The sequence below is a fragment of the Polistes canadensis genome, unplaced genomic scaffold, assembly GCF_001313835.1.
Source record: "Polistes canadensis isolate GaletaPanama2010 unplaced genomic scaffold, ASM131383v1 scaffold_67, whole genome shotgun sequence".
Lineage (NCBI taxonomy): Eukaryota > Metazoa > Arthropoda > Insecta > Hymenoptera > Vespidae > Polistes > Polistes canadensis.
In genome coordinates, this window is record NW_014569614.1 from 22,161 (window position 1) to 38,091 (window position 15,931).

At 27.1% G+C, this 15,931-nt stretch overlaps 1 protein-coding gene across 1 annotated transcript in view; it reads left to right on the forward strand.

Moving 5' to 3' along the window:
* LOC106786207 (phosrestin-2-like) overlaps positions 1 to 15,197 on the forward strand; it is a 20,077-nt gene extending 4,880 nt beyond the window's left edge. The window contains exons 4-8 of the mRNA XM_014747347.1: positions 9,385 to 9,532; positions 9,791 to 9,982; positions 10,085 to 10,245; positions 14,124 to 14,405; positions 14,506 to 15,197. Of these exons, the coding sequence (XP_014602833.1) occupies positions 9,385 to 9,532; positions 9,791 to 9,982; positions 10,085 to 10,245; positions 14,124 to 14,405; positions 14,506 to 14,793 (1,071 nt within the window). The 3' untranslated portion in view covers positions 14,794 to 15,197. The remainder of the gene's footprint in view (positions 1 to 9,384; positions 9,533 to 9,790; positions 9,983 to 10,084; positions 10,246 to 14,123; positions 14,406 to 14,505) is intronic.
* The last annotated feature ends 734 nt before the right edge of the window (positions 15,198 to 15,931 follow it).

Sequence of the window (15,931 nt, forward strand, 5' to 3'; positions counted from 1 at the left end):
AAAAAAAAAAAAAACAATATTTCAATTATAACATTAAAAGCCATAATAATGTGCAATATTTATGCAAGAGACATATACAGGAACAGAAAAAAACCTTGATTTATTATTAATACCATAATTAATAACATATGTATGTTTGTATGTGTCTCTTCTAAAATCATTAAATTGAAACAAAAATATTATTAAGTCATCGTAAAACCATAAAATACAAAATAACGTTCTTTTATATACATACATACATACACCACATACCACGAACATAAACCCGTATACATATATATAGGAACTTTGGAAATAACATATTTGATTCGAAGGAGGTCAAGCAAGAAGCAACGATTGTTGGGTTTGGAATGACGTAGCTCGATTCGACCCCGTAGAGAATTTGACCCTGGCCCATATCAGCATCCCCTATAGAAACCCATTCCTCTCTCTCTCTCTCTCTCTCTCCCCCCATTCCTTTTCTCTCTCTCATTCTCTATACCTACCTGTTATAACTAGTAACACGATAGAACATTGTACATACACATGAAATCCTTGAACTCACGAAGGTGAGGCAAGGCCAGCTAGAAGACTCAGAAAATTTTCTGTCTCTCTCTCTATCTCTCTCTCTTTCCCTCTCTTTTTCTTGTTCTTTTTATTTTTTATATTTATTTTTATTTTTATTTTTATTGTTTGCATTTACAGAAAATGAAACATTCTCTCGAAAAACCTCAAGAAAACCACACAGACGATTATTTTTATCCAATAATAATAATAATAATAATAATAATAATAGTAATAATAATAATAATATATATATTTCATATATCAATTTAATTTTGTAATTCTTCAAATGTCACAACCTCCCCTGCCCCTTTCATTTCAATTTCATTCTACGATGTATTATATCGTATCCTTCTCTCTCTTTCTCTACTTCTTTCTTTTTTTTTTTTGTTTGTTTTTAGTAATATTTTACCAGTTAGAAAATTAAATAAATCATCGTGTATTTTTATTCTTGGAACTCTACTTCTTTTTTTTTTTTNTTCTTGGAACTCTACTTCTTTTTTTTTTTTTTTTTTTTTTTTTTTTTTTTTCATTAAATATAAAGTATATGGTATTTTATGATATTATAACGTTTATATATGAAGGATATTTATAATTTTGCGCGTTTTTTTTTTTTTTGGTCGAGAATATATGATTTTTTTTTTCAAGGACATACTAAGCTAGCTTCGAAAGTAATGATAAATTTTTATATCCTACCATTTCCTTGTTTATATCCATACTATTCTATCTTTTAAAAGGTTTTTACTATTTTTAGACGCGAGATAGGAGCTTTTATATCTTCAGGTAAGAAGATTAAATTGTTACTTTATATCAACGTTAAATAAAACTATAGTTTTGTATTATATATATATATGAATATTTGAACACCATTTTCTAGAATAAATCTATATTTTATTTGTTTGTTTGTTTGCATTTTTAAATAAAAACAAATTATACAAATGTACACACCTACACAACGTGTACATGTGTATACATTTGTTTTTTTTTTTTTTAAAGTAAACAATTTATATTTTTATTTCACGAGAAATATAAAAATGTGTCTTTAAATTATACGAATAGAACTTTTTTTCTTTTTTTTTTGTTGTTTTGTTCTAATGAAAATCAATTAACATTTTTTTTTTTGATTTTGAGATAAAATCATCAAGATATATTAATTTATTTAATTTAGAAAAAAATATCTAGTAGGAAGTAGACCGTGTGGGAGAATAAAATTTTGTAGAAGTACGTGATGATAGAATAAAATATTTGAAAAAAGTTTGAAAACGTTTACGTCTCGATTGGTTAGTAGGAGAATAATATTAGAAACTAGTAAGTTTCTTAGAATATTGAATAGTAGATAAAGTAGTATCCTTGGACTGATAAAATCATCCTCATTTTACCGCATGCAAATGAAGTATGTAAAGTTCTTGATGATATCACTCTATGGCCAACTGTATATATAATACATGTATGCATGCATGCATGCACATGCATAGTCCTATGTATTCACAATGCGAGCGAGAGAGAAAGAGAGAACAATGGAATTTTTCTTTTAGATGAATACACCCAGTGTGATATTTAAAACGCGCCATTGGAAAAAATACGATTGTTATTTGGTGATAGGTGGGGGGGAAAAAAAAAACAAAAAAAAAAATCAAAAATACAAATATTTCAAACGAGACTTACTCGATTTCGAGGGTGACATAAATTCGTTTGACGTACGAGGATGAGTAGTTAAATACTTTTAAACTTCGACAATTTAAAAAGTACTTTTATTTTCTTTCTTTCTTTCTTTCTTTTTATTTGCTTTTAAATAAAAGTTAGTTGGAACGAGACCAAAAGAAAGCAAAAAAAAAAAAAAAAACGAAAAATTATTTTCTACGTTGAATTCAATACTTTTCAATCCACCTACGTATAAGTATGACGTACATTTACTATGTTGAACGTTACATTTTTATATATTTTTTTTATTCTTTTCTTTTTTTTTTTTTACAATAAATAATAATAGAAAATCCCTTGCATAGCTCATTGTACGCGATGCAAAACGTCCTATTGGATAAAAACGTAGAGAAAAATATGTATCATTTTATTAAAAAAAAAAAAGAAAAAAAAAAAAAAAAGAAAAAGGGAAAATATCGTAGTTGATCATCGTACGTTCTCTACACATCCACAGATAGAAAAAAAAAAAAAAATAAAACAGATCTTTTAACATGGGATTATTCCATCCACCCTTCCAAAACCAAATACATTTCGTCCGAAACATTTTTTTCTATCCCCTATAGCAATCGAGTTATTCGGATGGTTTGTTTAAAATGCCTCACCCGATATATAAGAGGAAAAGATTAAGTTAATAAGTTTTATTAAATTTCGACACAAAGAAAAAACTGGTTTTCTTTTTCTTCTTATTTTTAAACAAAAGTAATCGAAAAAAGATGTTTCTATGTTAGGCTCGAAACTTTTCAACTCTCCTCCTCTTCATATGTACGAAAAACCTTTCTTATATTTCTTGAAAAATAAATTAATTAGATTATTATTAAAGATATATTGTTAATTGATTTCGATAAATAATCAGAGATTGCAATACTTTAAATTGTACAACTTTGCTATTTCTTTGAAAAGTTTTGGTRAATATTTTTTATACTAAAAGTGAATAGATTTTAATGAAATTTATATTAAATTAAAGTACACTCTTTAGTCTATGCGTAGAATACTTGTTTGAGTTATAAATTTAGCATGTAAAGTTCATAAAATGTCAGAGAATGCAATGCTGTAAATTGTGCATCTTTGCTATTTCTTTGAAAAGTTTTGGTAAATATTTTTTATACTAAAAGTGAATAAATTTTAATGAAACTTATATTAAATAAAAGCGCACTCTTTTGTCTACGCGTAGAATACCATATCAAGTTATAAATTTAGCATGTAAAGTTCAAAAAATGTTAGAGAATGCAATGCTGTAAATTGTGCATCTTTGCAATTTCTTTGAAAAGTTTTGGTAAATATTTTTTATACTAAAAGTGAATAGATTTTAATGAAATTTATATTAAACTAAAGTACATTCTTTTGTCTACGCGTAAAATACCTTTTCGAGTTATAAATCAATTTGAAAAGGTTCATAAAATGGCAAAGAATGCGATGCTGCAGATTTTTCCTACTTTGCCATTTCGTTGAAAAGTTTCGGCGAACCTTTGCAGATTGATTTATAACTCGAAAAAGTACTCTACGCGTAGACAAAAGAGTGTACTTTAATTTAATATAAAAATCATTATGATCCGCTAGCTATAAGTATAAAAAATATTTGCTGAAACTTTTCAAAGAAATTGCAAAGATGCACAATTTGCAGCATTACATTCTCTGACATTTTCTGAACTTTACATGCTAAATTTATAACCGAAAGAAGTATTCTACGCATAGACAAAAGAGTGTACTTTAATTTAATATAAGTTTCATTAAAATCTATTCACTTTTAGTATAAAAAATATTCACCATAACTTTTCAAAAAATTAGCAGAGTTCTACAATTTACAGCGTTGCACAATCTCTGATATTTCTTTGACAAATTTTTGTAAATATTTTTTATACTAAGAGAGTGAATAGATTTTAATGACTCTTATATTAAATTAAAATACACCCTTTTTCCTATATGTAAAATACCTTATCAAGTTATAAATCGATTTGCAAAGTTTCAAGCTATACATTAGTTAGACAGATATTCATAGATATTTCCACGGAAATCTGTATCTTTTGTTCCCTTATCGTATCGGAAGATACACAGGTTTAAAACAAAATGTTCTTTACCTGTATAGGTTATTGGGGTGGGAGGAAGGGTTGCGTATGGCTATGAGTGTCTGTGCCCGAGAATGTATTCTTTTTAACGTTGTTTAAATAGTAATTTGATATTCTATAGAATATCAAAGTATGATGTTCAATACTTAGGAAAAACTGTAAGAATTCTTCTGTTTCCGACTTCATCGGAATGCTTTTTGCATTGATGAGAATGCCGAGGAAATACTAGCAATGGCGGATTTCCGACTATGACGGTAACATATATATAATATAATATGATAATAATATATATTAAATTTGTCTGAATAATATTAATATTTTGTAATATATATGGAATTTTGAAAGCTTTTTATTATTCTCTAATTTCATACAATTCCATTGTAATCCGAGAAAAATGTATCTTTAATATTAAAAATGATACCCGCGTATAATGATGAAACACGAGTCGTTTAAAGTCTACTTGTATATATCTATGTATTACCTTGTACGATACCTTGATACGAGCTTTTTTGCAAGTCAAAACAATTAACTTCACTTTTAAAAATTGTATTTCTCATTTTTCCTTCATTTTATTATTAAATCAAACGATCAATACTTATCTCTCTCTCTCTCTCTCTCTCTTCTCATATTTAAAATAAATTTATTCAATAATTATATATATAACAACATCGTTTTGAATGATAACAAAAATTTTTTATTAACGTATTAACAATGAAACAATAAAATACTAGTAATAAACTAAATTAAAAAAAAAGTTAAACTAAAAATTATGTCCAATTCGTTAAAGTGTAATTTTCAAATGACAAAGTTTTGGAAAGAAAAAAAAGTATACGTATGTATCTAAATTCTAGAATGATACTACACGTGATGAGAGAAAAAAATAGAAAGAGAGAGAGAGAGAGAGAGTACTTTGGAGTCGTTTAAAAGTACATTATCAAATATCAAATCACAATAAGATCTCGGGGAAAGTGTCGAAAGTACAATTTAAAAAGGAAAATCAAGTTTTACGTATCTTTCTCTCCACGGGATGATTGAAATTGACGAGAAAAAGTGCAGGAAGAAAATGAAAAAACAAAAAGAAAAAGAAAAGAGAAACAAAAACTAACATAAGGATAAACTTGTTTTTTTTTTTTTTTTTTTTAGATGGTTTACCTTTTTCCATTGGAATAAATCAAATAAAAAGGTGAAATGAAATAAAAGAAAGAAGTATATACTTTAGTAAGAAAAAGTTTAAAACAAAATCACTGTTAAACTTTCTTTTTAACTCTCTCTCTCTCCCTCTCCCTCTCTCTTTCTACTTTACTATTTCTTTCGTTCGCAGCAATATGGTTTAAAATTAACTTCACTCAAATCACTTCCCGTTTCCTGAATTTTCGAATCCCACGAGTTTCCACTCTCGGAAATAAACCATAAACTACTCTCGCGTTGATTAGTTTACATCATAAATCAAAAAAAAAAAAAAAAAAAAAAGAAAAAAAAAGAGAGAGAAGAAGACGAGGAGGGGCGGTGGTGGTGGTGGGGTGATCTGTGTGTGGAGGGGGAAATTACATCCTCGAAAAAATAAAAAAAAATCGATGATAAATCATTCATTTCAAACATGATTAGATCTGTACCCAATGGATCAAATGTGATAACGACGGTTTCCTCTTTAACTATTTAATCTCATTCGAGCTTGCACGTTAACGTAACCTTCTCAGTTATCTTCATAGATGATGAATAATGAAGGAACGAACTAGAGGATAAATGAAACAACCAGTGGAAGTGGAAACGGGAGGGAGAAGGGCTTGAGAGGTAGAAGAGGGAAAGGAATATATAAATATAAAAGTATGTGTGTATGTGTATGAGTAAAAAGTAGAAAAAAAAAATACCGGTTCAAACAAAATATAAATAATAATAAAACAAATTCTCATGAAGAAGATGGGGATGTAAATGCAATGGTGTAAAAAAAAAAATAATTAAATTACACTTATTTTCGCGCATAAAAACAACAACAACAAAAAGAAATAGCATTCTACAATAGGTGTGCGCGCGCGTATGTGTGTGTGTGTGTTTTTTTTTAGTATAATATACAAATAGAAATAGAGAAAGAGAATAAAGATAATGCAAGTGTATATTTTTTCGTTTTATTCTCACGCAGGGGGGAATAAAGGAAGATATATCTCATCGACGTGTTCAACATATTCCCGGTACAATTTCGCAGACAATTACGAAGGGAGGAGGAATAATAGTTGAAACGTTTTAGTATTATTTATTATGTTTACCAGCAGTAATAGAAAATTCGCGTTGGTGCGAATGAGGTGAGATAAAGAAAAGAAGAAATTCTACATAAGAACGAAAAAAGGAAATAGGGGAGGATGTTGGATGAGGAGGAGGGGGTGGTGAGGGGAGGAGAGGGACCAGGGGACAGGGTGGAGTAGATCATTAACGAGACAATCGTGAAAGGAATTCACGGGGTAATAGAAAAAAAAGAAAAAAGAAAAATAAAAAGAAGAAGAGAGGAAATCGTTTAACTGAACAACATCCTGTGAAAAAAAAAAAAAATAAAAAAAAGGGAAGAGACTAATTAATATAACAATGTAAATCCGTCGTGTTCGCAATTTAATTCGATTTGATCGATGATAATAATTATCGATTTATTTGATCACGCGAACATTATTTATAATAATGATCGGCAATCGAAAGGGAATATAGTTTTAGTTTAGTTTCATTTGCGATAACATCGTGTGCACCATTACAATGAATTATCTGTACGCGAGGAAATAGCGAAATTTATTATTATTAATTTTGACATAAAGTTAAACTCGCTTTAAATACCGGGTAACAATTTCCGACGATTAATTATATCAAAGGGAAGATAATATAACGAAGAAGAAAATCCAATATGAATAATATTGGTCAAGTAAACGAATTCGTTGCAAATAAATAACACACACACACACAAAGCACGTTATAAATATATTATTTTTTTAAATTTATATATTGTATGACACGAGTATATACGATTATGTTTGTATTATACGATTATGTTTGACAAACTCTTCTCATTTAAAAAATATAATTTTATATAGAAAACATTAATTCGTTCGACGCCTGTGCGTATGCAACCATTTAAGCGAGCGCGTATCAACGTTTGAATACATTTAGGTGCTTTTAATAAATTCACCTTTGACGTTAACTTTTATTCATTTTCATTTTCAATCACAATTATAAATATTTTACTTTAATAATTATAAATTAATATCATTCTATATATAAAAACAATTATTATTATTATTATAAATGAAGAAAATAATAATAGATTCAGGAGGATTAAAAAATAAACTAAAATAGAAAATTGAAAAAGATTTTGGGAACGTTGGAAACAAACGTACGTCGACAGTTCCAATAATTACAATTCCTGTTACAAACGAGTCAATCACGATTGAAAAGCTCGTTATGACCTGGCACCCTTGGTATGGTTCATCAATCATTTCCTTTAACACTCACCCCCAACCCACCTCTCCGAACCCTACTACCCATCATCTATTTCTCCTACACTCTCTTCTTATGACCTTTCAACTCTGAGTATTCCTTCGAAAATGAAATAATACTATACTATACGATGAGTTATCTTTTTATCGATACGTTAAAAATGAAACTTCTCGTAAGGTTTAGTTTTTCAAATTAAAAGTTAATAGAAACTAGTATCAAGTATTGTTTGGCACACACATACCCACACACACATTTGAAGAAAAAAAATAATAATAATTAATTATAATTAAATTGTTCGAATATAAAATCCATGTAGAAATTTTTCCATTTTTTTTTTGTTCTTTTAACGATAGAATAAACGATAACTTCTAAGCTTCTATTCTATGGGGATTTAGAATATACATATATATACATAATATAATTCCACGAACCAAAGGATAACGCTTGATAGAATATTAGTGAAGGATTAATATCTGTTTGAGTTCGGATTATGATTGTTAATTATAGAATATGCTTTTAAGATACAATATACGTAGATGGTGTGTTAATATTAAACAATGTTAGACAACGTAATTTCCTTGGAAAAAAAAAAAATGAAGATAATCAGATAAAATCGCTTAGAGAAATATTTCTTTCGTTATTTTTTATGGTATAAAAAAAAAAGAAATATACGTTTAAGTAGAAATAAAACGTGGATTTAATTTAACGTCTTCAAAATTTTGTCCGAGAAAAGAAAAGAAAAAAAAAAAAAAAAAAAAAGGAAAGAAACGTTTTTATCATTTTGATTTTCTCTATTTTTCTATATTTTATATAAAAGATTTATTTAATGCATACACACACACACACAAAATATACATGATTAATAAAAAGAAAATATAATATATATATAAATGTAAATGTGTATTAGTGAATTTAAAATAATATAATTAATAGCTTTTTATATATAATATTCGCGTTCTAATATTTAAATAATTATTCATTATTCTCTTTATATTATTTAATATTTGTGATAATGTTTAAATATTAAAAATACAAATTTGTTATAATCATTCTCTCGTGTGATAATTATTAACGCGCATTTATACGGATTGTATAAATTCAATCCGCGTTAGATGAATATTGTATAAAATATCCTATGTCAAAGAAAAAAATTGTCAATATTATAATAATATATTGAAGAAAAATAGTATAATTGAACGAACGTAAAAGGTAATAATCATTCAATAGTTATCACCCGCGAATAAACACATATACGTCGAGATGCAAATCCAATATACTCTGACAAAGTGTAATCCAGTTATAAATCATCAAAGCTTCTCGACGTTTCAATCCTCTTATATATCAAACCCATAAATAAACTAAAAATCATAATAATATTCGGTATCAAAGAAAAGATTTTTAATAAAAAATTTCAAAAATGAATAATTAATTTTACACACAAATATTATATTAAATTTTGGAACGTGTACGCGGTATAACGCATACATATTAAACGCGCACAAATTATTAACGCGTACGCGTAAGAAAATATGAATTTTTTTTTTTTTATCTTTAATTAAAGTACATGCAATTAACAAATTGTTATGAATTTTTTTTTTATTTTTTTCAGGAGGCTTTGATAAAAAAATTAGGACCAAACGCTTACGCATTCACCATGAAACTGGCACCCGTGGCACCGCCATCGGTGCAATTGGTACCTGCTAAAGAATATACCGGTGCACCCATTGGAACGAGTTACGATATCAGAATTTACATGGGTGAGTAAAACGACAAGAAAAAAAAAATAAACTAACAAATTGAAAAAAAAAAAACAAACAAACTAACACAAAATAAAAAAAACAGAGGAACTCCGTTGTTTTTTTTTTCTACGTATTTTTTTCTATGCTTTTATTTGTGTTCCTTTTACAAATAAAATTATTGCGGGCAAAATAAATTATGCGCATAAAAAAAAAAAAAAGAAAAGAAATGTAAATACATTACATTCGTATTATTTATTTTATTGATTATTGTATAAGCTGATCGACCAGAAGATAAGTTGCACGAAAAATCAACCGTTAGAATGGGGATTAGAGTGATTCAACGAACTACGAAACCACCATTACCATGTCTTACGATGTACAGTGTTCCTGCATTAAAAATAATTCCAAGGATTCCAACTTGCAAAATAAGAAGTTCCTTTTCAACCAATGAAATTCTCGATGAAGTTGGTACGTTTTATATAATATATATCCTATGATTTATTCAATATATTTTGATTTAAAAAATATAACGAAAGATTTATTGGGGGATATGATACTTTGTTGTCATAGAAGATATACCAAGAGCTGCCATCGAAAAACCATTTTTATTGAGCGATGGACATGTTGGTTTAGAGGCAAGATTGGATCGTGCAATTTATACTCATGATGATTCCATAACCGTCCACGTCAATGTTAATAACAATAGCAGCAAATCTGTCAGGCGGATCAAGGTATATAAAGATCATTTTAAAAATACTATATTGAATTTTTGGTTTCTTTTTTTTTCTTTATTTTGATCAAATTAATATACTTTGGTGGATTGAAAAGTAATGAGTCTAACGTAACTTACTCTTATTTTTTTAACACGTTTTCAAAACTTAGAAAAAAAAAACCCATTACAACACACAGATCGTAAACTTTTTATTAATTAATATTCATTAAATTATTTATATTATTTATAATATTTTAATCATTATACTCTATAGAATTTATATTTACATAATTTACGATCGAAAAATAACATATCTGATGTTCTCTCGTTATTTTTGTTCATTTATTTTGCAGAAAATAATAATGTTTAATTTTACATGATAATCAAAATATTGAAATAATTTCAAATTAATTATGTAAAATTTTTCTGAACAATCTATCAACGATTTAAACGAAAATTTTCTTCTTTCTTTTTGTCTCTCTCTCTCAATATTGTTTATTTTATTGAATAATTTAAAGCTTTTACGTTCAATATCCATTCCCATGGATTTAAATTTAAATGCAAATACGTATGAAATAGGAATGAATTTAACGACAAAGACCAATTGATAATAACGCGTCGAAATATAGAAATCAATAATTTATTATTCTTTTATATGAATGTATATATATATATGCGTTTGTGCGTATGCATGTGCTTTCTCTTTCTCCAATTTCAATTTGACCGAGCTTTATAATAATCGTGAAATTGTTGAATGTAATGTTACGCAAAAATATTTCTGTCGCGATTATAATGTAAAAAAATAAATATCAAGGGATTTCTCTCTCTCTCTCTTTCTCTTTGATAAAAATATATATCGGGAAAGAAAATATAAATAAAAAAATAACAAAGTAATCCGCGCTTTATCGTCAAATATTTTTTATCAATTTCATGTTGGACGTGCTTCGTCATTTTTTTATTAAACATTTCTCCGACATATTTTTTATTTATTTTTTTATATATATTGCAATAATATCAACATAAAAAAAAAACAAAAAGAATCTAATAATAGCACATACATTCCTGATTGATCTTTTGAACATTTTTATTCGTTTGAAATTAAACATTGAAAATGATAACAATAATATAGTATGAAGTTATGATTGTAGTAGGATGATTAGGTAAACATGAAATAAGCTCAGAATATATGGTGTCAAAGTAAGCGCGGAGAATAATCGAATATACGTGATTAGATACGAATATGCGAGTACACGATTATGTAAATAATAAATTATATATTTTTGATTATTCAAATTGTTATAGAGATATTTCAATATTAACGAGTATAAATGTCTCTATAAATATATTCTTAATATATAAAATATATTTTTTAAATTTATTTTAAATTATATATCACAGTTCTCTCAATGTTTCTCAAAGTTTTCCACTTTATCGGAGTAAATATTTTCACGTTCCCCTATGTATATATTATCTATCTTATTTTTCACTATCATAAATTCATAAATATATAATACTATACGCGTAGTATTGTCAAACTGATTTTAAATTAATTTTCGATCGATGACGCGTACAAGAATTTGTTAATTTTATTCCAATTTTTTGGTGCTATCCATAAATATGCTTGCGATCAAACTTAAAGAAGATATCTCAGATATATTTTCTATAAATTATATATTATACACACATGAATATTTTAATATATATATATATATCTTGGAGTATGATACGACGTTAACAAATCTTCTCGTCCTGACAAATATATTAAAAACAAAGTAATATGATATTCTAAGAAGAAAATGGTTATACTCTATTCTCGGGCACATATAAATTGAAAACTAAAAGGCAAGGATAAATTAAACGTCATGGCAAATCGTATTTTCTGAATATCCTATTTGTATAATGCTCACTAAACTACCCTGAAGGACATTAAAAGCCAAATCTAATTTCGTCGGAAACTAGAAAACAAAGCACAACGAATTAAACGTAATTTAACATAGAAATTCTCATAATTAGAATGTTAAACGAGTATCGTTACAACGATTACCATGTTTCTCTTCAAATAAATGCATTAAGATCCACTTTGTCGTAATAATTTCTCTACTATCTCTTACAATTGTTTAAAAAAAAAAAATCAGAAGTCCCTCGCAGAATTTCAAACGGAGACTCTATTATTTACAATTACGATTACAATTAATTACACCGGGTATACTTTTCAATAAAATAAAATAAAATATAAATAAATAAATAAATAAAAATAAATTTAAATTGTTTTGAAAATTATCAAAAAATAAATACTTCTATATAAATTTATTAACCCTAATAATATATTAAAATCAATTATAACGATTAAAACAAAATCAATAAAAATGATCTAACGTTCATTAAATAATAATCCCTGTGTGCGACGAATGATTTGTAATTTAATATATTTTGAAAGAGAAATTTTATATTAAAAAAGAAAAAGAAAAAGCAAATAAGTAAAAAGAAAGTATGAAAAAAAAAAAAAAGAAGAACTTTACTCGCAAGTATTTTTGCGTTACTTTGGTAAGACTTATGGTAGGGATTAAGTGTGCTATTTTTTGGCGACCCACACCCTTCGCTATTCTTTTTATACGTCCCTCACGGCCGATACTATTATGGTCGACCTTTTCTACTACAAGGAAAGAGAAAAAAAAAAAAAGAAGAATAAAGAAAAAAAAAAAAGAAAAATAAGAAGACATCACCTGTTCGTCCCTTCCGTCTCAATTACTTGCAAAAAATAAATCCATAATCGAAACCGAGACCAATTTTATTAAAAACGTGAAATGAAMAAAAAAAAAAAAAATAGTAAAGTATTAAATCAAATTTTAATAGTACGAACAGGAGGATGGGATCCCATACATGATCAGACATTTTTTAATAACAGAATCAATAAACAAAAGATGACACAAATATACAAATAATACCGATGTTTAGAAAATCGACACACGTCTAGTATACCTTTTCCCTGTTAATCAAAAACAGTAGTAGCCTTTGTTTGAAAAAGAGAATGCGTCGACGTGAACAAACGTGACTATGAAACGTGATCAGTTCTTAGTTTGTTATTGTTGTTGTTGTTATTGTTATTGTTATTATTGTTGTTGCTCTAACTGGTACTGTCCGTAGCAGAAAGAGAATAAAATTTAAACGACATTTATCTTTCGATGAGAAAATTCATTTTTAAAATAATATTGCGAAAGCCTAGTTTAAATACATTCACACACACATACAAATATTAATAATATAACAGTATATATATATATATATTTCTCTCTCTATCTTTCTATTTCTTCCTCCTTCTCCGTCTTTTACACATAAAGCTTTATGTATAGATTAATTTATTCATTTAATATATATCGCGTATTGTATTTCCTATAGGAAAATTCATATTTCTAAGGATATTTAAAGAGAAAGAGACAGACAGAAATAGAAAGAGGAGGAGAAGACAGAGGGAAAGTATTAAATCAGTTAAACGTGAAAATACTTCATTTAATTAAATTTCAAACTAATAGAGAGAGAGAAAGAGAAAATATGATGCATTAATGTTACTGATATCTATGTAAATGGTTAGTTAAATGTTCGTTATTTCTATACGTATATATAGAAACGTAGGAATATAATTGTACAATAATATTCCTACAGTTATTTATAGATTTGTATTTGCCAAGAATATCCGTACGAATTAACAGAACAACACGTTTCGTAATTGTATATATGTGTACGTGTATATACGAAATATTTATTAAACGTTTGAATCTATTATTATTCTGATGAATTTACAAACTTCAAAAATACACTATCATCTAAGAAAACTTTTTATTATACTATATATATCTCTCTCTTCATTTATTTTTTAATTGTTTTTCTTTGTGTGTCTAGGTTTTCGTCGTTCAACATGTCGACGTGTGTATGTTCAGCAATGGCAAATTCAAAAACGTTGTAGCTCTTGTATCTTCTAAAGAGGGTTGTCCTATAGGACCAGGGTCCAGTTTGAAAAAATCTTACACCTTGAAACCTATCAAAGGATCCAGTAAGAATTGGATTGCTTTGGAAGATAGTAATAATAAGATTGGTGCTACTTTAGCTTCTACGATCGTTTGTCCTGGAAACGGTCCAGAAGATAGAAATGTTTTTGCTATTTACGTATCATATTACGTTAAGGTATTTCACAAGAAGTTTATCTCTCGTTTTTATTTATGTAAATTTATATGTAAATTAATGGGATATATTTTTGATTGTTTCATTAAAATTCTTTTTAAAGGTGAAACTGATAATATCAACAATAGGCGGTGATGTTTCCTTAAAATTACCATTTACTTTAACTCATACCAATACTGATCCAGAAATCGTTGGGTATCCATCACCGATTAGAGAATTTTCTAAATCTTTGAGAAAGATGGAAGATATTAACGAACATCCGGATAAATATGATTGTAATCAAACGAAAAACAAGGAATCGATATTGAAGACTATAGAGAAGACAAATAAACAATCAAGAATTGTCGACGTTGATCTAATAGAACAATGCGAAGAGGAGGACAGTACCTGAGAGCTGGTTAAAACTGACGAGATGTCTACTCGACAGTCGCAGAAAGATAATAACGATGTTAAAAATTATCAATTGAAGAATTCTAATGAGAAAGACTGTAAGTTAGGTTTTAGTATACAAAGGGCATGGTGCTGTTTCAGAAGAGCCTCTTAGTGCAACTGGAATTTTGAAATAACATTTAATATTATTGATAGAAATCAAAATATGTGAAGTGCATATTGAATGCTTGCCATATTGGAAATGAATCGAGAAAATAGATATTTTTTAAAAATACATTTCCATGCTCCAGAGAAAGGTTCCTTCATTCATCGTCATTTTATTGACTGATTTTAAATTATCAATTTGCAGTACAAAAAATCGGGAGCTTTCTTTAATCTTTTAACATTCTTAAGCTAATGATATATATATATATATATATATATGTATATATCGTATATGTATTTCGATTTGATATATACAAAGCTGGCAATATTTTGAAAAACAGAAGAGTCTTACGTTCAAATAAAAAAAAGCTTCGTGGTAATAATTATTGAGATTTACTACGATCAAAAAATATGTCAATTGAATAAAAATACAAAGAGTAGTTATTCTATAATGATAGAATGATGAATATAAGTATGTGTAAAAGAAAATATGGAAGGATATATCGAACTTATCTATTGATGGGACTTCCAAATATTTATTACATTCGTATTATTATGTAAATTTTTGAAAACTAATTAAATATATCAACTGCCAGTCTAAATATGTTGGAATTTAAAGTTACTATGTTTTTTCAAGGTACTATTGTTGCAGGAAAAATAAAAAAAAAAATAAACAGGAAATAATATGGACATTCCATCAAAACTATTTCTTAAAAATAAAAAAAAATAAATAATAATAATAATAACAAAAATCAACAAAAGAGATATAGAATTCCGCAAGCATATTTTTCTTAAAACTGATATACGTAGAAATTATTTTGTAGACTTTTCACAAATAACGTTTTCAAATGCGTCGGCATGTTTTATATATGTGTATAAAAAATATATTATTGAAAAAAGAACAAAAAAAAAATCCAGTAGTGTTACAGCAAATCTTTTATTCTTATTAATTGTCATAAATTATAAATTCATAAATCTATGTATAGATTATGTTT